The 22,012-nt window shown below is 43.1% G+C and overlaps 1 protein-coding gene across 2 annotated transcripts in view; it reads left to right on the forward strand.

The window, feature by feature from the left end:
* Positions 1-22,012, forward strand: part of LOC111158798 (Golgi apparatus membrane protein TVP23 homolog B) — a 29,883-nt gene that overhangs the window by 2,357 nt on the left and 5,514 nt on the right. For both annotated transcript variants that reach the window (XR_002641376.1, XM_022521058.1), the window contains exons 2-6: positions 4,612-4,694; positions 5,986-6,130; positions 13,071-13,160; positions 14,381-14,512; positions 21,308-21,436. Coding sequence is in view for 1 of the 2 variants with exons in the window: in XM_022521058.1 (XP_022376766.1) it covers positions 4,612-4,694; positions 5,986-6,130; positions 13,071-13,160; positions 14,381-14,512; positions 21,308-21,436 (579 nt within the window). In the remaining variant the exon portion in view is untranslated. The remainder of the gene's footprint in view (positions 1-4,611; positions 4,695-5,985; positions 6,131-13,070; positions 13,161-14,380; positions 14,513-21,307; positions 21,437-22,012) is intronic.

Here is a 22,012-nt window from a genome sequence, read left to right on the forward strand (position 1 = left end):
TTTAAAGATTTTATTTATTTTTTTGACAGACAGAGATCACAAGTAGGCAGAGAGGCAGGCAGAGAGAGAGTGGGGGGGGTGGGGTGGAGAAGCAGGCTCCCTGCAGGCAGAGAGCCCGACGTGGGGCTTGATCCCAGGACCCTGGGATCATGACCTGAGCCGAAGGCAGAGGCTTTAACCCGCTGAGCCACCCAGGCGCCCCTCTACTTTCATTTTTTAAAGATTTTATTTATTTATTTATTTGAGAGAGAGAGAGCGCACACACAAGCATGAGCAGGGGGAGAGGCAGACTCCCCACTGAGCAGGGAGCCCAGTGCGGGGCTCGATCCCCGGATGCTAGGATAGTGACCTGAGCCAAAGGCAGATGCTTAACCGACTGAGCCACCCAGGTACCCCTCATTTCTACTTGAATTTGGATGTGTTTCACCACCCCCACTGTGTCCACCCTAGACCAAACCATAACTTCTTGGCTCCATTATTGGATTAGCCTCCCAAACCAGCCTTACAGCTTTGTGCCTATATCTTTCCCTCTCCCTCCCAGATTTTCCATACAGTAGCCAGAATTTTCCTTTTAACACCTAAATTGGAATGTGATAGTCTTATGCGCAGAACACACTAACGGTTTCCCTTTTCAGTTAAAAAAAAAAAAAAAGTCCTTAAACCAGCATCTTTAGCTTAAATGTCCAAAATCAAACTCCTGATTTCAACCTGATGTTGTGCCCATAGCCTTCCCCATCTTAGTAAATGCATCTCCAAAAGTGCAGAGCTATTTGTCTTTTTTTATTCAGGCTGTACCACTTAAAACCTTGCCTGGCACTCTGTATTTAATGAGCATAAGCCAGTCTTTCAAAGAACAGGATGAGAGGAAAGAGTGTTCTAGATAGAACAAATGTAAAAGGACCCAGTGGGGTGCAAGTTTGGCATGTTTAAGAAACTAAAAAGGAGACTAGTCTGGCAGGGGCTTAGTTAATGTATAGATTTCCTGTTGCTGTAGATTACCATAAATTTAGTGGCTTCATACAAATTTATCATGTCACAGTTTGGGTCACAAGTCCAAAATGAGTCATAAGGGCTAACTAACATCAAGGTATTGGCTGGGCTGTGTTTCTTCTGGAGGCTTTAGGGGAGAATCTTAGATTCGTCTTTGCCTTCTCCAGCTTCTAGAAGCCATCTGCATTCCTTGGCTTACGGTCTTCTCAAGCTTCAAAGTCAGCAGTACAGCATCTTCAAATCTATTTCTCTCTGACTTCTTTTCACGATCTCAGTGCCCTCTCTGACCTTCTTGTGTTCCTATATAAAGACCAATGTAATGATGTAATTGGGCCCACCAGAATAGGATGTTCTTCCCCTTTCAAGATCCTTAATTTGATCGCATATGCAAAAAATCTTTTTGCTAAGTAAATTTTTTTTGCTAAGTAAAGAATTTACTTTTTGCTAAGTAAAAAAATTTACATATTTACAAATGCCAGTTGTTAGAACCAGGATGTCTTTGGCAGGAGGGAGAGGAAGCATTATTCAGTCCATCACAGTTCCGGAAGGCAGAGTAAACAGCCCGAGTGAGATAAGGTCCTCTAGGTGGGCAGGACCAGATCATGATGGATCCTGATAGTCAGTCAGAGTCCTCTGGGTTTTCAGTAGGAGGATGATATGATCTAAGTGGTAACGGTCACCCTGGCTGCTGGGTATAGATTGGACTGTTGGGATCAAGGGCAGAAGTCTCAGTTTTTTTAGACTTTTGGATCATAGAGTGGATCTCAATCTTGTCTGCAGATTATTATCATCTGGGGGCTTAAAAAAAAAAAATCCAGATACATAGACCACACTCTAGACCGGTTACATCTGAATCTTGTAATTCAAGGGGACCCAGGCATCAGGATTTATTTTTTTTTTCCTTTTTTTTTCTTTTTGAAAGCACCCCAGACAATTCCAGCCTGTAAACTAAAGTTGAGAACCACTGGTCTCAGATCTCTGAGTCCATTTTCCTTTTTTTTTTTTTTTTTTTTAAGATTTTTTTTTTTTAATTTAATTAACAGAGATCACAAGTAGGCAGAGAGGCAGGCAGAGAGGAGGAAGCAGGCTCCCCGCTGAGCGGAGAGCCTGATGCAGGGCTTGATCCCAGGACCGTGGGATCATGATCTGAGCTGAAGGCAGAGGCTTTAACCCACTGAGCCACCCAGGTGCCCCCATTTTCCTTTTAAAGCTTTAGCTCACACATCTGCATCTTTAGATGTGTCAGACATCACACACCTTTAGCTCACACACTGCGTCTCTGGGCTCCTTGGCCATTCCCTGCACATACCTGTGTGTTTCTGCTCTCTGCCTTTAAAAATCTACCTAGTCAAGGGACTGGACTGCGCAGGAGGCCTCCTTGCTCTGTCCACACCCAGCACAGACACTCTCCTCCAGAACCCTGGAGTAGAAACGATTCTCTTCCTTCCCTGTGCTCCCATTTGCACTTGTATTTCTCCCGACTCCGATCACAGCCTGCAGTTGCTTCCTTTGTGCATTTGCTCATGCCTTCGATAAATATTGTACTGCCTGGCCGCGTGCTCTGCTGGACACTACTACAATGCAGTGACACTCCCTGCTCTCCAGTGGCTTGGAGTCTAGATGGAGGTAGTCCTTGGAGACCTGAAGATACCCTGACATAGTTGTGCAAGTGGACATTTGTCCTGGTACTCAGGGAACATGGGAAGCGGGAGGCCTGGGGGTTGCAGGGACAGTGTCTCAGCTCTTTCAGTATTTTAGCTGAAATTTGAAAGCTAGATCTGGTGTTGCCTGACGGTGAACTATGTAGGGGATGGAGAAGGGAAGAGCTTTCTGGGCAGGGAACACACATGAGAGGCAGACAGATGGGAAGCCATGGTGTTTTCAGAGAACATGTCATAGCGGTGTTGTGGCACTGCCTGGTGGGAGGGAGAGTCAGAAGATCATGACGTGCCTTGTACTGTACATGGAGGAGTTAAGTTTTACCTGATACATGTAGGAGAGCTGTTGAAAACATTTGCAGAGGGGAATGACATGGTGTGACCTTCCTGTTAGGAGAATGGCTCTGTGGGTACATGAGGGGCCGGAGTTGGGCAGGGATGAGGTAAGGGCAGGTGAGTGGTGGGTGGCTGGCCCTAGGCCAGGTGTCAAGGAAGGTTTGTTGTGGTTGAGGCTGAAACAGTGAGTTGAGGTGTGAGCCACCCTTCCAATCTAAGACTATGAAAGGGAGGAATGCTGTGGGAGGAGAGTGAAAGATGGAAGGGGAGGTTCAGGATCAGGGTTTTTTTTTTGTTTTTTTTTTTTAATTTAAATTCAATTTAATTAACATATACACTATTACTAGTTTCAGAGGTAGAATTCAGTGGTTCATCAGTTGCATGTCACACCAGTGCTTATCACATCACGTGCCCTCCTTAATGCCCATCACCCAGTTACCCCATCCCTCCATCCACCTCCCCTTCAGCAATCCTCAGTTTGTTTCCTGTAGTTAAAGAGTCTTTTATGGTTTGCTTCTCTCTCTTCTTTCAACATTCTATTTATTTATTTATTTGACAGAGAGAAAGAGTGCACGCGCATGTGCAGTGTGGAGGGGCATAGGCAGAGGGAGATGCAAACTCCCTCCTAGGCAGGGAGAGCTATGTGGGACTCAGTCCCAGGACCCTGGGATCATGACCTGAGCCAAAGGCAGATGCTTGCTTAACTGACTGAGCCACCCAGGCACTCTTCCTCTCTGTTTTTTGACTTATTTTTTTTTCCGTTCCTGTGTTCATCTGTTTTATTTCTTAAATTCCACATATGAGCGAGATCATATGATAATTGTCTTCCTCTGACTTATTTCGCTTAGCACAATACCTTTTAGCTCAGTACACACTGTTGCAAATGGCAAGATTTCATTCTTTTTGATGGCTGAGTAATATTGTGTGTGTGTGTGTGTGTGTGTGTGTGTGTGTGTGTACACGTACGTACACACCCCACATCTTTAGCCATTCTTCAGTTGATGGACATCTGGGCTCTTCCCATATTATGGCTATTGTGGACATCAGGATCAGGGTTTTTAAAACATCTTTTTTAAGCAATAAATGACCTCTGCAAAAGTTCATTTGCCGATTGGAAAGATGCAGTAGAAAGACCCGCAGATACAAGAAAGTGTAAGTGAAGGGGAAATTGATGGAGGAAATCCCCCGAGGAGGCAGGAAAAGAAGAGATTCCAAGCCCAACAGTTGCTTTCACCATGGATAGAGTGAGATACAAACGGTGAGAAGAGTTCAGGGAAACAAGGGTGCAGGCAGGTGATTTTGTGAAGGAGCCAAAAGCATCAGGTGTGTCCCCTAATAGTCTCTGCTTTCTCTGCGACTGGTGAGAGAGCAGCCAAGAGTGCACGGGGGAAGTTTGCGGGAGCATCATTGACACCCCAGGGGTTTCTCATGGGGCTCAGCAGTGGGGGAGCGATGGCTAGTTGCCAGATGATCCCGGGGTGCCCTTTCCCTAGCTTGTCAATCCTCCAATATCTGTGACCGTGTCTTACTTTTGTCCACCATTTGGACTAGCGCGCTGCCTTGTGTGTAGGAGGCACGCCAGTACCGAATTTCATCTTGCTTCATGGATATTCAATTTTCCTGCTAGGACAGTAATGATGACACCGAGGATGTTTCCCTGTTTGATGCGGAAGAGGAGACAACTAACAGACCAAAAAAATCCAAGATCAGGTAGGAAGATGTAAGAGTGTGTGAGTACCCGGTGCTGTTCTGTGTGTAGGCGGGAGCCGGCCAATGGGATTCAGGGCAGAGTGGTGGTTACATACTTGTGAGTAGTGGACATGGCTAGTTTGAGCTTTGGTCTGAGACAAAGAGGACATTTCAGATTTTCTTTGAGAATAACTGGCCTATGGAATTGTACTCAGTGCCGAGTTTTCACATCTGTGAATCCATTTTTGTGAACACTGGTGTTTGTACTTCAAGCTGCACCATAGAAATAGAAACGCACCATTTCTTTAGTTTCTGTAGACCTGTTCTGTTTTGATTTATTGTGCGAATTTCAGAATCACGTCTTTTATCTATAAAATAACATGAACGTGTCAAGCCAGACATATTTCTATTCCAAATTTAGTTCCCTCTAAAGAAATTCACTTACTGCAATCAAATTCCACCTGACCTTTGAAAGCATGCTGAGTGAGAGATGCCAGGCACAAAAGACCACATATTGTATGATTTCATCTATGTGAAATGTCCACAATAGGCACATCTGTAGAGACAGCGGGACATGAGTGATGGCTGATGGCTGGAGAGGGGTGGGGTTCGAGTTGGATGAAGAGGGACTGCCAGTGGGTATACAGTTGCCTTTGGGGGTAATGAAGAAGTCCTAAATGTGATTGTGGTGATGATTGTACTGTTCTGTGAATATACCAAAAAAAAACACTGGTGTATATACTTTAAATATATGATCGTCTAGTATGTGGATTATACCTCAATAAAGCTGTTAAAAAGCAAAAACAAGTCTACCTATAGTTAGTTTGCCTTAAAGCCTGAAGTGATTTCTGAGGGCCCAGGAATTCTTTTATTTTTATTTTTTAAGTAATCTCTGCGCCTAATAAGGGGCTTGAACTCATGACCCCAAGATCAAGAATCACATGCTCTTCTGACTGAGCCAGCCAGGCACTGCCGAATTAGTTTTTTATGTGAAAATAGGATTTAATCCCAAGAGTATAGTTTCCTTAATTTTCCAAGCTTGGCAAAGTTTCTCATTATATGTTTTGTGAAAGTTTATATTCAGTGAGGTGTTAAAGTCCTGGTTCCTTAGTGTATCTTCTGTGACAGCAGAGCCTCGTCAAAAGGGAACTTACAAACAGAAAAGTAGGCGATTTGCTTCTTCCTCCACTCCTCTCTTTTGTTTTGACAAAACTCTGCATGGTTATGTTATGGCTGAAATGTTGTTCATCTCTGTCTGCAGTACCTGTGGTGAAATGTAATTGCATTTCTTTTGTTATGTTTTGGTTTTCAGACACCCAGTGGCATCATTTTTCCATTTATTCTTTCGCGTCAGTGCAATTGTAGTCTATCTTCTCTGTGAATTGTTCAGCAGCAGCTTTATTGCCTGTATGGTGACAATTATCTTGTTGTTGTCATGTGACTTTTGGGCAGTCAAGGTAGGTTCGATCGTTTTTATTTTAACATTGTGTTTGATACGATAAGATTGAATGATGCATGAACTGTGAAAAAAAAATGACCCTTAGCAATTTGGATTTGTGTTAATGTGTCTTTTCGTTGTCCACCTTGGCCCTCATTTTGTGTTAATATCATTAGATCACATGTGGGTTATTATACTGGTGACTTGTCTGTGCCTTATGTCAGACTTCGTCAGCTTTAAAATTAAACAGACAAAATGTGACTAGCAGCCGCAAAGCCTGTATACTGCTCCTCATTCAGACCACACCTGTAGGTGTACTGTGTGTGATTTCTGGGTAAGGGCCCAGGATAGATCACACACAGATTCTCTTTTTTTTCTTTTCTTTTTTTTTTTTAATTTTATTTTTTATAAACATATAATATATTTTTATCCCCAGGGGTACAGGTCTGTGAATCGCCAGGTTTACACACTTCACAGCACTCACCATAGCACATACCCTCCCCAATGTCCATAATCCCAACCCCCCCACCCCCCTCCCCCCATCAACCCTCAGTTCACACACAAATTCTTAAGGAATGCGCACCCTTTGCAAAGGCTGCTGTGTGTTTTAGGGAGGTGTTTCTCAGCCAGGACCAATTTTATCCCCCAGAGGACGTTTGTCCATGTCTGAAGACATTTTTGATCGTCACAGCTGGGTTTGGGGGAGGTGCTTTGTTGACATCTCGTGGGTAGAGGCCAGGGATGCTGCTAACCATGTTAAGATGCACAGGACAGTCCCTTCAACAAAGAATTATCTGGCCCCAAATATCCATAGCGCTGAGGTTGAGAAACCCTGTTGGAAGGGATAAGAGGTAGTAAGAAACAGCTTTAAACTCAAATACAGTGATAGGTAGGAAGATGGATGGATAGACAGGTACGTCGATAGATGGACATGTGTTAAAGTAACTAGTAAAATATTAAACGTAGACTCTAGTGGTAGGTATGTGGGTGGTCACTGTAAAATTTGACTTTTCTGTGTTTTTGGAAATTTTCATAGTAAAGCGGTGGGGGAAAAAAAGTCAAACATAACAACAACAACAAACAAACAAACAAAGGCCAAAGCTAATTTTGGGATTTCAGAGACATGTGTATTGATTCAGAGACCAAGAAGATGTTACAGATCCATTCGCAGCCACCAGCCCTGCCATTTTAGACCTCCTGACGCTTTCAGACACTAGGAGTGGCTGGCTTGGTGGTGGCCAGCTTCCACAGGCCGCAAAAGACGGGGAATGAAGATTATAAAGATTTTTTTTAATTTCGGCTTTTCTTTTGTACTGTCTTTGGCTTGTATTTCTTTGAATTTCTTTTGTTGCTTTATGCTCTGTAGTGTTTACTGTATCCTGGTCACAATTTTGTTTTGAGGAATGTGTCTTTTTGTTGTTCATGTAATTTCTGTTTAGCCAAATAGAACAGGGCCTTTGGTTGGTTCTTCCTGGTCATTTCCCAGTTCTTATAATAAAGTAATTAAATCCTTCTGGGCATAGGGTTTTAAAACACGTGGCCCAAAAATATATATATATATTTTTTAAAGATTTTATTTATTTATTTGACAGACAGAGATCACAGTAGGCAGAGAGGCAGGCAGAGAGACAGGAGGAAGCAGGCTCCCCGCTGAGCAGAGAGCCCGATGTGGGGCTCGATCCCAGGACCCCGGGATCATGACCTGAGCCGAAGGCAGAGGCTTAACCCACTGAGCCACCCAGGCGCCCCCAAAAATATATTTTCTAATAAACTTATCCTTCCTTCCTTCCTAAAAAAGGGCTTATAAAGTGTCACTCTTTTATCTGTGACAGAATTACTTAGAGATATCCAAGCTGTTGCGATATGATGCAAAATGAAGAGGTCAAGAATAGGAAGATTGTTAAATGGATTTGGTAAAAGGGGTAGATCCAGTTCAGAACCTTGTTAGAACAGAGATACATCATAATCATTATAAATCTCAGTGCACTTGGCAGAAGGAGATTTATTTTTAATTTTATTATTATTTTAACTTACTAATAAAAGAGACAAATGAAAGATAAAAATACATATATATTTTTTAAAGATTTTATTTATTGACAGAGAGAGACAGTAAGAGACAGAAACAAACAGAGGGAGTGGGAGAGGGAGAAGCAGGCCTCCCACAGAGCAGGAAGCCCTAGTGGGGCTTGGTCCCAGGACCCTGAGATCATGACATGAGCTGAAAGCAGACGCTTAAGGACTGAGCCACCCAGGTACCCCAAAGATAAAAATACTAAAACAATTTTAAATGTTAAAGCCTCTATGGGGCTTTTTTTTTTTTTTAAAGATTTTATTTATTTTTTTGACAGAAAGAAATCACAAGTAGGCAGAGAGGCAAGCAGAGAGAGAGAGAGGAGGAAGCAGGCTCCCTGCAGAGCAGAGAGCCCGACGCGGGGCTCGATCCCAGGACCCTGAGATCATGACCTGAGCTGAAGGCAGAGGCTTAACCCACTGAGCCACCCAGGCGCCCCTCTATGGGGCTTTTGTTTTATTCCTTTTCTGATAGTGTAAAAGAGGTTAAAAAATGGTTTTGAAACTTTAATAGTAACTTAGTAAAATTTAAAATAAGTTGTGTGTCTCTCACAATGTTGGAGAGGATAGCAACAAAAGCATGGTTCACATAGCAAGAGAAGGAAAACAAAGTAAGTTTAAATATCACAAGGCATAGTACAAGGTGATGGAAGTAGGAGCAAATTAGTTATAACAGTAAATGTAATTTGATTAAACTCTCTTTTTAAAGATAACAGTTTGAAGATTGGGTCAAAAATCAAAAGTCCTGGGATGTCTGGGTGGCTCAGTCAGTTAAGCGTCTGCCTTCGGCTCAGGTCATGATCTCAGGGTCCTGGGATCAAGTCCTGCATTGGGCTCCTTGCTCAGCAGAGAGTCTGCTTCTCCCTCTGCCTGCTCTGCCTGCTGCTCCCCCTGGTTGTGCTCTCTTTCTGACAAATAAATAAATAAAGTCTTAAAAAAAAAATCATAAGTCCCAACTAAAAGATCGAAATAAAATGGCAGCATTAGAAAAAGTAAAAGGACACAAGATAGTATCAGCCTGATAGAAACAGAAAGAAACCTGGCATTGTAATATTTTCAGACAAAATAGAAAGTAAGATAATACTTAAGGGAACAAAGAAGGTCATCTTATGAATCACATTGAGGACCATTCATAGAATGACATTCCTTCAGACCATGTGTGGGGGAAAAACTATTAGAGGCACTAGGAGAAGGTGGGAAAAACTTTATTGTGAACCTAACAGAGCAAAGCAACAAAAATAAATAAGGTCTAAAGGATCTGAATGAAATGACCAGGTCAGCACAATAGCAATATTGTGGAACTTTTTACATATGGAGACTGCTTTCCTGTTCACTCCTGTGGAGCACTTACAAAAGTTGATTAAGTTTCACTGTGAAGAGGACCCAAATAAGTTCCTCAGAAAAGCTCTATTTTCTAGTCTAGTGCAGTAAAACTAAAAACTAATGAAAAAAAAATTTTTTCAAAATCTAAATTACAAATAAAAGCCAACCTGCTGAAAGCTCGTGGCTTAAACAGGAAATAGACTATAAATACACATTATTTATACATTCGTGGTGATGATTACCTACATTGAAACTTTCAGTATGTGTCTAAGATGGAACTTGGAGGAAAAACAGTAGATTAAAGGCTTTTATTATTAGACAGAGGTCTTGAAGGTTCAAAAACAAAATAGTAAGCCAGAGAGAAATTTGGAAAATAATCCAATGATCAAAGTAAAGTAAAAGTAAAAAAAAAGTAAAGTAAAAGTAAAGAATGGGAAAATGGGAAAGGAGTTTGAAAATATTCTAAGAGGTGTTGTTCGAAAATGCCAGTAGAATAGACCCCTGGCTGCCCTCCGGGTTCACCGCCGGCTCTTTCCTCTTCCTTAGCTTTGCAGTACTAGCATTTCTACAATATGAATTTTGGTCTGAAGCCTCCTCTTTATCCTTTTTTCTGTATTCCTTTCTTGATCAGTACCATCTATGCTTCTGATTTTAGTTGCTTGTCCATTAGCTGTGTGGCCCTCAGACCTGGATCTCCAGTCCAGGTTTGTCCTCACCGGGGCAGAGCTGTCTGCTCAGTTTTCACTTAGCGAGTTGTCTTGAAGGACCTCACATTCAACCTGTGGGAAATCTCACTATTCATTCTGGCCTCAAGATGTCGCACTTCCATCTGAGTTCCTTTTTGTGGGGCCTCAAATCAGTGGTTTTTAATCTGAGCAAACGAGAGATGGAGGAGTTCCCTTCTTCCTATTCCTTATCCAGTCTGTCACTAAGTCCCATAAATCCATAGATGTTACTTTCTTCCCTAGGGCTCTGTGCCCACTGTTTGTCCTGGAATGTTCTCACTCCCGGATCACCTTAACCCCAGGATTCCTAACCTTTTTTGTGCCATTGGTTTCACAGTCTCATGAAGCTACAAGTGCAGCTATTTATTTATTTATTTATTTATTTATTTATTTATTTATAAACATTCCCTTCTCCCTCTTCCCCCCCTTTCTCCTCCTCCCCCCCTTCCTCCTCCTCCTCCTCCTTCTTCTTTTTAATTTATTTGACATAGAGAGACAGCGAGAGAGGGAACACAAGAAGGGGGAGTGGGAGGAGAAGCAGGCTTCCAGCTGAGCAAGGAGCCTGACACGGGGCTCAATCCCAGGACCCTGGGATCAGGACCTGAGCCACCCAGGTGCCCCATGAGTGCTTTTAAATACTTGAAAGAAAATACATACGATTACAAAGAAAGTCACTTATATTGAGATACAATGTAAACATTAAAAAGAGAAATTTCTGATTTTGTGTGATGTGCTTCTTTATGAATGCATTAAATAACAAGATCTAGAGGCCGATCTGATTGCTTCCCAAGCCATGATGAGCATAAGCACTGTTTTGTGATAACTGCACCAGGTGTAATACAATGTGAAAAATATCTGTGGTTTTTATTGGTCTGAGTCACACATGCTGTTAATTCTACTGTGGTTTATTGTTTCCATTCATAATTTAAAGACAAACTAAATTTCAGCCCAAAGTTAGTGAAAATAAAGAGAGCATTTTTTTTCCTCATGCAAGTTCACAGAACCCTTGGATCTGTTAGTGAACACCTCTAACCAAAAATCCACATTAGTGAGTGATTCCTGCTTATCCTTTAAATTTCGTTCCCAAAGTTGACTCCCAGGGAGACATTTTCTGATTTGCAGTTTAGATCAGATTTCCCGGCTAGCCTCTTGAGGTGTCCCGCGCTTCTCTCTCACCACACTTACTGCAGCTGGCGGCAGTGCGTTTTTGTTTTTGTGTTGCTCGACTGCTTCTCTTCCACGTAATGCTTGAAGCTCCATGAGGGCAGGGATGGTTTCTGTTAGTCACCATTTTATTAGCAGCACAGAGTAAGTGCTCAATAAATATTAGTTGAGTAAATAGACCTTGAGAGAGCTGTCAGAGCAATTTGTTACATTAGTAAGAGGAAGGGGTTTGGTACCTTTGAGGTACTAAATGAGGGCTAGTGCCTGTGACCATTGTATTAGTTTGGGCTGCTATGTTCTAACAGTCCCATGGTCTGGTGGCTTATAAATGATAGGAACTTCCCTTCCCTCCTTCCCTCCCTCCCTCTCTCTCTCTCTCTCTCTCTCTTTCTTTCTTTCTTTGTTTAAGATTTATTTATTTGTGAGAGAGAGAGAGAGCATAGAGGGCAAAGGAGAAGCAGACTCCCCACTGAGCAGGAAGACCATGACCTGAGCTGAAGGCAGATGCTTAACCTATTGAGCCATCCAGGCACCCCAGAAACTTATTTTTGAAGTTCTAGAGGCCAGAAGTGCCAGGTCAGAGTGCCAGGATGGTCAGCTTCTGGTGAGGGCCTTCCTCTGGGTTCCAGACTGCCAGTTTTTCATTTTATCCTCACACGGCAGAGCAGAGAGAGGAAGTAAGCTCTCCTGACTCTTAGAAGGGTACCAGTCCCATTCAAGAAGGCTCCACGCTATGGACCTGATCTAATCCTATCACTGCACAAAGGCCTGACCTAATGCCACCATGTAGTGTTGGCAGTGTGTGGGGGGATGGTGGTTAGAGTTTCAGTGTATGAATTTTGGGAGGATATAGCCATTCAGTCCAGAGTAACCATTTTTAATTTTAAGATTTTATTTATTTATTTGACAATGCCCAAGCAGGGGAGCAGCAGAGGCAGAGGGAGAAGCAGGCACCCCACTGAGCAGGGAGCCCAATATGGGCTTGATCCCAGGATGCTGGAATCGTGACCCAAGCCAAAGGCAGATGCTTAATCCACTGAGCCACCCAGGTACCCAGAGCAACCATTTTTAGAGATAACCAGTTGTAAAATATATGTAGCTGCATTTAAGATACATAGGAACAAGTAGGTGTCAGTAGCTAAAGAGCACGGGGCTTAGGAACACATTAAGGTCGCCCAGGTGGCTTAGTTGGAGAAGCTTCTTCCTTCAGCTCAGGTCATGATCCCAGGGTCCTGGGATGGAGTCCCGTATTGGGCTCCCTGCTCAGTGGGGAGCCTGCTTCTCCCTCTGCCTTTGCCCACCCCTCCCACACACCCCCAACTCATTCTCTCTTTCACTCTCTCTCCAAATAAAATCTTAAAAAAAAAAAAAAAAAAAAAAGGAACACAGGGAATTGGAAGAAAGGGCAAGAGTTCATGAGAAGGAGAAGGGTGATGTTTAGTGACATGCTTATTACCCTGTCACTTCAACCCCTACTGGTCATGCTGTTGCGTTATCTTTATTTATTTATTTATTTTTTGTCCAGGCCTGGTGTGTGGTGGTATTTGTTAACTGGATGTTATGGGAGATAAAGCTGAAGATTTTTTTGGTTTGTGATATGTTGCACTAAGATATGACTTATGGTAGTTCTTTAAACAATGCTTTTAAAATGCGTGTGTTTATATTAATCTTTACCAGAATGTCACAGGTAGACTCATGGTTGGTCTGCGTTGGTGGAATCATATAGATGAAGATGGAAAAAGCCACTGGGTGTTTGAGTCCAGGAAGGTAAACTACTCTTTTTTTTCCCCCTCCAAAATCTCATTCAATAAATTATGTGCAGATTACATTTGAGTATTTATGGGTGAAGTATTCAGGATTAAAAAAGTACTACCCCAGATCCCTTGGCCTGTGGGCACTAAACCAGATGGCCTTCTAAAACTGCATTTTTTCTGTCTAGTTGAGACTGGAAGTAAGGCGCGTACAGGAAAGAAGCCCCTGAGAAAGGATTTTGGGTCCGAGTTTCTTCTGTGTGCTAAGCTGCTTATCAGAGGGGCTGCTGATAAAAGGACCTCTGAGGGCCCTCGCCTTTGTGTTGCTGTGCCTGGTCTCTCCAGGGATCTGTCCCTGTCAGCAGATAACTGCTTCCAAAGTAGCTCCTTCTGTCCTTGCTCCAGAGCACGGTCCACTTCCTTGTGTGGGCAGGGAAAAGAAAAAGAGGGATTACAAGTAGACAGAGAAAATCTGAATCAACCAGAACAGTGTTCTTTAAGCCTCTGCCTTGGGGAAGCCGATCTGTTTTGGGTTAGCCTGCCTATCTGTATCGAACATTCAGTTTCCCTGTGGAATCGGCTGGGAGGCAGAGGACAGAATTCTTGGAGAACACTACTAATTAAGTTGTTTGGCTTCTGCTTGGAAGGGCCTTGACAGGCTCCACCTCTGAGAAGGCAGTCTTGTGTTCAGTGATAAGCCCATGTTCGTTTATATTATAAGATCTATATGGAAGCAACTCACCACCCTTTAAAATTTAAAATGCTAAGACATTTTGGCATCATCCAAAATCCCCTAATTCCATTTCTTTCTCTGGGCCCTGATATGACCTTTTAGTTTCCAGGATGGCTGTAGCCTTGATTGCCTTGATGCTTAGCTCTTATAGTGTGATTCAAAGCTTCCTTATTAATAAACAGTACAGGAACAGGAAGAATTGAATAGAAGCCCGTCAGAAACAACCTTTACCTTTACCCATGTTTTGTGTCATGACAGACTGTCCGTTCTGCCCTAAAAATAAAAAAATTCTTGAGTTAAAGCATATTTAAGCCAGTTTCTAAAATTAAATAGTGGTAGATATTAACTGTTCTTGGGGGGTGGGGGAAGGGTTCCTAACTTGGGACTTGGGTCATCTTTATTAATTTATTCAGATTTTAGACTTAGATATTTTCATGAAAAATATGAAACTTTTTACTGATAAATACTACAGTACTGGTTATTAAGTTCATGCTCTTTCTTAGGCGTCCGCTCAAGAGAGTAAAACCGTTTCTGAGGCCGAATCAAGAATCTTTTGGTTAGGACTCATCGCGTGCCCCATGCTGTGGGTCATATTTGCCTTTAGCGCACTCTTCTCCTTCAGAGTGAAGTGGTTGGTGAGTATCCATCCGTGAGGATGTCCCGACTAATTCCCTAGCGTGTCTGATGGGTAATCACCAGAAGCAACCATCTCTGTTAACGTTAGGGACCTGTCTTGAATAGGCAGCTCCATTATGCATTTCCCAAGTTCTGTTCCCCAACTTTGCTTTTCTCAGACCTGGAGAGCAGAATCTTCGTAAACACCGATTTTTCACCGATTCTCCTAGGGCCTTCCAGAATTTTGACTTAACCCACCTTGTACAGAGGTTACCGTATATTTATCACAGTATTATCTTGGTGGATGTTCAGTAAGCTCCAGTCAAACATGTTTAGCTTAGTTTGGAACGAACAGAGGGCTCGTCTCTGGAAATACTCGTTGGTAACTTGTTCTGGCTGGCTGTTGCGTATATCGTAAATCTTCCCAGAATGTAGTGGCTTAAAAATAAATTTTTATTTCCCCCATCAAGCTATAAATAAAGTATAAATAACAAATAAAATAATAAAGTAACTTATGAAATAATAAAAATAAATTTTTTTTATCATCTCTCACAGCTTCTCTGGTTCAGGAACTGAGGCTGAGGGGGGCTTGTCTGGAAGGTTGTGGGTTGGGGTCCATGTGGTTGCAGTTAGGCAGTGGTTGGAGTGGCTGGAGGCATCGTCTGTTTGTGAAGTCCCGCAGCCTCTCGACGTTGTCTCCCCACGTGGCCATGTAGCGTGTCCTCACAGCATGGCGGCCTCATGGCAGTTAGAATGCTTCCGTGGAGGGTCACAGCTCTCATTGGGAGCGTCTTAGCTCAGAAGCTGAATTGCCTTTTACAGCTGTGTGTTTGCTCCAGCTGCTGTAACAAAGTACTGCCTTCTGGGGGCCTTAAACACCAGAACTTTATTTTCTCACAGTTTTGGAGGTGAGAAGCCCCAGATCAAGAGGTTGGCTGGTTTGATTTCTTCTTTCTGAGGCCTCTTTCCTTGGCTTGCAGGTGCCGTCTTTCCCTTGTGTCTTCACATGGTCTTCCCTCCAAGCATGTCTGTGTCCTAATCTCTTTTTACAAGGACACCAGTCATAGAGGGTCAGGGTCTACCCTAGTGACCCCGTTTTACCTTAATTACCTCTTTAAAAACGCTTTCTCCAGATACAGTGACATTCTGAGGTGCGGGGTTAGTATTTCAACACTAGAATTTTGGGAAGATGAAACTCAGGCCATGGCAACAATCTAGGCTCAGAGATCATCACTTTGGCCACCCATCCACATTCAAGGGAATGGGAATTAAGCTATGTAGCTTGCTTGATGGGGGGAATGTGAAAGTTCTAGAAAAGCACGTGGAACAGATGTTATTGCTACCATCTTTGGAAAATATAATCTCTCACTTGACCCAAACTGTGATTCTTGTCCATTTCATAGTTGAGTTTATCTCACTTAACATTTATTGATACCAGGCATGTTTTGGCTTTACTTATGTTTTTTCCCCATATTTTAAATATTTTCTTATCTCTGTTTTGCTATATAGGCCTTTTTTTCCTTTGTGTATGCATATACATACTTCCCCTTTTGGGATTTGGGAGGTTTACTGTGTATTTTTAGTTTTTCTAGTAGGTCTCTCTTACTTTATGTTTGTATCATACCCTCTTTTGTGGATTGGGAAACGTAGTATGTTGGTTTCCTGCTGTGAAGGATGGCACAGTTAACAGCTATGCTTTCTCCCACTTCTTGTCCTGCCTCCGCCTTTGGATTTCTGATGATTATAGGCTAATTTTAGTTGTTTTAAGTATGGTGTTTCAACCTCTTTCTTGACCTCTAGAGTCTGTCAGAAAGGTAAGGAGATAAACACTCTTCGGTCCTTTCTCTTGTTTCTTCCCTTGCTCTTGCCCGAGTTGTGTTTGCTCCAGTATGAGTTTTGTTGTCAAGGTTTAACAGTTAGACCTTTTGAAATGATGTATCTTACTGGGTGTTCATTCTTTGACCTATTTAAATACACTGATTCAGTTGGGTTAACTGCAGCTTTTCCTTTTACCTCCTGGTTGGCTAAATTTCCTTGTTGGGTGATTTTTTTTTTTTTTTCAGAGAATTTGTAGGTACTATTTTTCCTTTGACTCTGTCATATTTAAGAATATGAGCCTGTTGGGGTGCCTGGGTGGCTCATTTGGTTGAACATCTGACTCTTGACCTCAATTTAGTTCTTGATCTCTGGGTTGTGAGTTCAAGCCCTGTGTTGGGCTCCATGCTGGGCTTGGAGCCTACTTGGAAAAAAAAGAAAAAGAATATGAATCTGTTGGCTTCCTTATTTTATTTTTATTTTTTATTTTTATTACTAATTTTTATTTTTAAGTAATGTCTACACCCAAAGCGGGGCTCTAACTTACCACCCTGAGATCAGGAGTCGCACTTTCTACCAACTGAGCCAGCCAGACGTGCCCTGTTGACTTCATTCTTGATCGATGACCTGGTAGGGTGAGTCAAAGGTTCTTTCTTGCAGCCTTTAGAAGACATTACATCATCATTTTCTTCTATTGAATATTGCAGAGAAATCTGAGGCCAGGTTCACTTAACCTCCATGTAAGTGAGTGCACCATTTCTCTCCCCGAATGAAGAAATTATTTTTTTAATTCTTGAGTGCTAAAAAAATTGCAGAGTATCCTTATGTTTATCTTTCTATGTTGATTTTTCTGGAAACTGTATACTCCTCGAGTATGTCAGTGCTGGTTTTGCTTTGAATCAGGATGGTTGTCTTTTGTCAAGTGTTTACATTCATTTATGTTCTATTTTTGGGCTTCTCGGATTCTGAGGGACCAGTTCTCTCTCTGTTGGGTCATTTTTTTATCTGTTCCCCTCTACCATCTTTCATTTTTTCCCTTCCTGCTTATTCGGTCTGCAAATCTTCTTAGGACTCTTCCAGATGCCAGAGCTGTTCCAGGCCCTGAGGTGCGGTTGGTGGCCAGCTAGGCTCTGGTGGAGCTTCTGTGCTGGTGGAACATGCTGGAGAACACAGGGGCGAGGACACTGGGTCACTCCCAGCGGGCAGGTGGCAGCAGCTTCCATCTGCAGTTCCTTACCTCTGCCAGCCCCGTTTTCATCTCCTCTTGTCCTATGTTAACCTTCACGCTCCTTCGAATTCTTATCTCTGGGTTCTTCGTAGGGTGCAGTGTTCCCAGAAATGCTTTTATTTTGGTGGGCTGTATTTCTTTCGGAATAGATTCTTCACCTTTTACATATTATATTCCTTTCTTATTATTTTCTTTTCCTCCACCATCATCATCGTCCTCTTCCTCCTCCTCCGTAGTTTTGCATGGATGTGTTTTCCCTCTTCCCCTCTCCAGGTTGCTCATGCTCACAGTAGCTGCTCTGTCTCGACCTCCTCTCTGTGCTGGCTTCGTGCGGGTGATTTCTCCTTGACCGCCTCCGGGTGGTATCTGAGACGTCTGGGCTTTGCTCTGAGCTAGGGCCAGAACTCTGGCTTTGGTGGCCCGAGGTGTAGGTGTGAGGTGGAGGGCACAGCCTGGCCTTCCTCACTAGCTTGTTTGGGTTTTGCCTTCTCTAAGGTTGTGTGGTTTTCTCCTGGGTGGCTGTGTGCACCGTGCTGGTGCTACCTTCCTGCTTGAGGCCTCGGAGCCCTAGCAGTCTGGGGGAGTTTGCCCAGTCCTTCCCTAGCACTGGTTCCACTTCCTAAAACAGCTGGGTAAAGTTATAAGGAAGGTGGTTTGGGCTCCCATTACTCAGGCTCTCTGGGAACGTCTTCCCCCCTGTCCCTCTGAGAACATGGGCTTGACGATGGCTGGTCCTTCTGTGTTGCTTCTCCTTCTCCTCACCAGGGGGCATCTTGTGGCAGGCTGCTGGGATCTGGTGCCTGTGTTGTGTGGTGGGTGGTTGGGAGGCAGGTCTCTGAATTTTTTCTCAGGGCTCTCTGGATCCTTTGGACTTCTGCCTCCAACATATTGGGGGGTGGTGATCATCATTGAAATTTCTGTTAGAGGGTCTTTGGAGAGAGAGGAGTTGTGTAGAGCAAAACCGAGCTGGCTCTTTCTCTCACCAGCCCCGTCCCCTTTTTTTAATGTTTATTAGTACTAGCTTGTTTGCCTTTTATTTTAAACCTTTTTTCAAAAAGATTTTATTTATCCATTTGAGAGGGTGGGGGGAGAGAGAGCATGAGAGGGGAGAAGGTCAGAGGGAGAAGCAGACTCCCCATGGAGCTGGGAGCCTGATGTGGGACTCGATCCCGGGACTCCGGGACCAAGACCTGAGTTGAAAGCGGTTGCTTAACCAACTGGCCACCCAGGCACCCAAACCTATTTTTAAAAATCTCTTTTTAACCTGTGTATTTTTAAAATCTCTTCTGTATTAGGGATAGAGAGCTCTTGATGTCTGGCTTCACTACACCATCTTAAACCGGATGTCTGCTTGTTTTAACTTATAAATAGATTTTGAAATTTGTTGTAGGACCCACGCTAACATGCTGATCCCTAGCATGTTAGGAGTATCCCGCTTTGAGAAGCATGAGAAGTTTTACTTAAATAAAAATACAGTTTCATGTTTATTTAGGTAACTAACAACCTCATATAATTCTAATGTATTTATTTCTGTGAAACACAAGTTTTTTAAATTTTATTTATTTATTTGACAGAGAGAGAGAGAGAGAGAGACAGTGAGAGAAAGAACACAAGCATGGGAAGTGGGAAAGGGAGAAGCAGGCTTCCCTCGGAACAGGGAGCCCGATGTGGGGTTCAATCCCACGCCTAACGACTGAGCCACCCAGGCACCCCGAAACACAAGTTTTAAACAGCAAGTGCAATTCCACTTTTACTAGGAATTTGTATCTGTTCCTTATTTAAACACTTAAACCCTTTACTGTCCTTAAAATCAACTGCACAGCTTATTAAAGGTTAAGGAGAGTAAGTGTGGCTTGACGAGAGAGACTCTGTTTAGCTGTGTTGTTTTTTCACATAGAAACCCTTCCCGGGTGACCCTTTTAACAGCAGACAGTGTGGGAGGCCGCGGTAAGGCTTGAGATGAGAACCAAACCAGGCCCTGACTTGTGCCTCCTTTAAAGGCTGAATAGCCGAACAAAAGGCTTAGGTCGATAAAGTCGAGTAGCACTGAGAAAGGGTCTGTGCTATGTGTTGCGCGCTCGCCTACGTGACTTCCCACACATTTGCTAGTCAGATAGAGACGATTTGGCGGGGGTCAGAAATTCTTGGCTGGTCCTTGCTGTCCTTGCACGGGCTATAGACTACACCACTGTAAGACTGAGCTGTGCTTACATAAACTATGTCTTGAGTGGCCTTGAAGTCAGTACATCTGGCGCTAGAAGGTCTGCTATTGATGTCTAGGAAATAGATAATTGGAAAGCTTGAAGGATTTTCTGTGCTTGTTGCAAAGTCTTTAGTAATCAACAAAAAATACACACTTTTCTTATGATTGTTTCTGTTAGCTATAAAATGCCTCACAGCCTTGAATAAAATTGGCACTATTGGACATCCTCCTTGGTGCTCCTCCTGCCCCCATCTCTTTGTCTCTTAATTTCTTTTCAGCATCCTTTTACCCTCACGTTCCTGGTCGATTTGTCGCGCCGGCCGCGACAAGACGGGTTGATGAGTTTATTCTAGGGCAGGCCTTGGCAGACTATGGCCTGTGGGCCAGATCTAGCCCAGCACCTGCTTTTGTAACTTTTTAGTGGAACCCAGGCTTTCCTCTTTGTTTATGTGTTGTGTGTGGCTGCTCTTGGACTGGGTTGGCAGAGTGTAGTGTTTGCAACAGAGATCACATGGCCTGCAAAGGCTCTAACAGAAAAACTTTGCCCACCCCTGTTCTAGAGCAACCGTGGGACCTCCTCACATTGTCCTAATAAACTTTTCTTTTGTAATCTTTTTTTTTTTAAAAGATTTTATTTATTTATTTATTTGAGAGAGAGAGAGAGAGAACAAGCAGGGAAAGGGGCAGAAGGAGAGGGAGAAGGAGATTCCCTGCTGATTAGGGAGCCCGATTCGGGACTGGATCCCAGGACCCGGGGATCGTGACCTGAGCTGAAGGCGGACGCTTAACCGACTGAGCCACCCAGGTGCCCCTCTTCCATAATCTTTAAAGAGGAGGCTTGAGTTTCTTACTCACTGTCTTTAATGATCTTAGTGGGGTCATGTGTAGGTTCCCAGATGTGGCCATAAGGAAGGAGCCACTCTGCCAAAGTGTGTTTCCTCCTAGGGCTCCCCCTGCACCCCGCTCCTCACAGGAGGCCAACAACTGTTGATTGCTGCCTCCCAGCTCTGCTTTGTTTTCCCGCAAGATGGTTGTGTGTCACACACACACACACACACACACACACGCGCGTGCGCGCGCATGCTCGCCTAGAGTGGAGATTCCCCTCTGTATGCTCTCAGTTAATAAACCGAGAAAGCTTGATCTCCTGACCATTCTTTCACAATTCTCAAAGGAATAATTAACGTTTAAGCCTCTTCTGAATCTCATTTACTTACTTTTGTATCTTTATTTGCAGACCCATGGAAAATCCTAGAGAGAGAATGGTCCCTTCGTTGCATCCCCAGGGGGCAGCATGGGGCCTGGTGTATAGCATATGTGTGTAATTAATATATGTTGGGCCTTGAGGGATGTGAGTGCCTTGTGCTCAGCAGGTATTGGATGGGTGTGTTCTGTCAGGTTAAGGAGTCTCATTGACACAAGCCCCACCCATGAGTTTCCTTTTCCTTCTCTTTCCCATGATGGTCTGCTTTGTTTTGTTGTGTTTTTTGTTGTTGTTGTTGTTTTTTGACACAGAGGAAGGTCAGTCCATTTTAGGCCAGTAACCACTGATTATTTTTTCTTTCCCAGGTGGTGGTTATCATGGGTGTGGTGCTACAAGGTGCCAACCTGTATGGTTACATCAGGTGCAAAGTGGGCAGCAGGAAGAATTTAACCAACATGGCTACATCTTATCTTGGAAAGCAGTTTTTAAGACAAGTAAGTGTTTTCTGGGTGTGAGGGTCAGTGACTAATTCTTTCAGAGTTTGATTTTTAGGAAATACTTAAAAAACTTTGAGTGTGAGATGATGATAAAGTTATGTTAATTACTTTTGACTTTTAGGACATTCTAGAAATGTATTGTCAGTGCCCTGAAATCTTATTTATTATTTATTATTTCTTTGGGAAAATTATTTATTTATTATTTTTATTATTTTTTAAAGAAGAAAATGGGAGGGGCCAGGGGAGAGGGGGAGAGAAAGAATCTTTTTTTTTTTTTAATAATTTTTAAAATTTTTAAATTAACATATAATGTATTATTAGCCCCAGGGGTACAGGTCTGTGCATAGCCAGGTTTACATACTTCACAGCACTCACCATAGCACATACCCTCCCCAATGTCCATAACCCTACCACCCTCTCCCAACCCCCTTTCCCCTGGCAACCCTCAGTTTGTTTTGTGAGATTAAGAGTCTCTTATGGTTTGTCTCCCTCCCAATCCCATCTTGTTTCATTTATTATTTTCCTAACCCCCAAAGCCCCCATGTTGTATCTCCACTTCCTCATATCAGAGAG

This window comes from Enhydra lutris, unplaced genomic scaffold (genome assembly GCF_002288905.1).
Source record: "Enhydra lutris kenyoni isolate GAN:26980312 unplaced genomic scaffold, ASM228890v2 scaffoldscaffold63, whole genome shotgun sequence".
In the NCBI taxonomy this organism is placed as follows: Eukaryota; Metazoa; Chordata; class Mammalia; order Carnivora; family Mustelidae; genus Enhydra; species Enhydra lutris.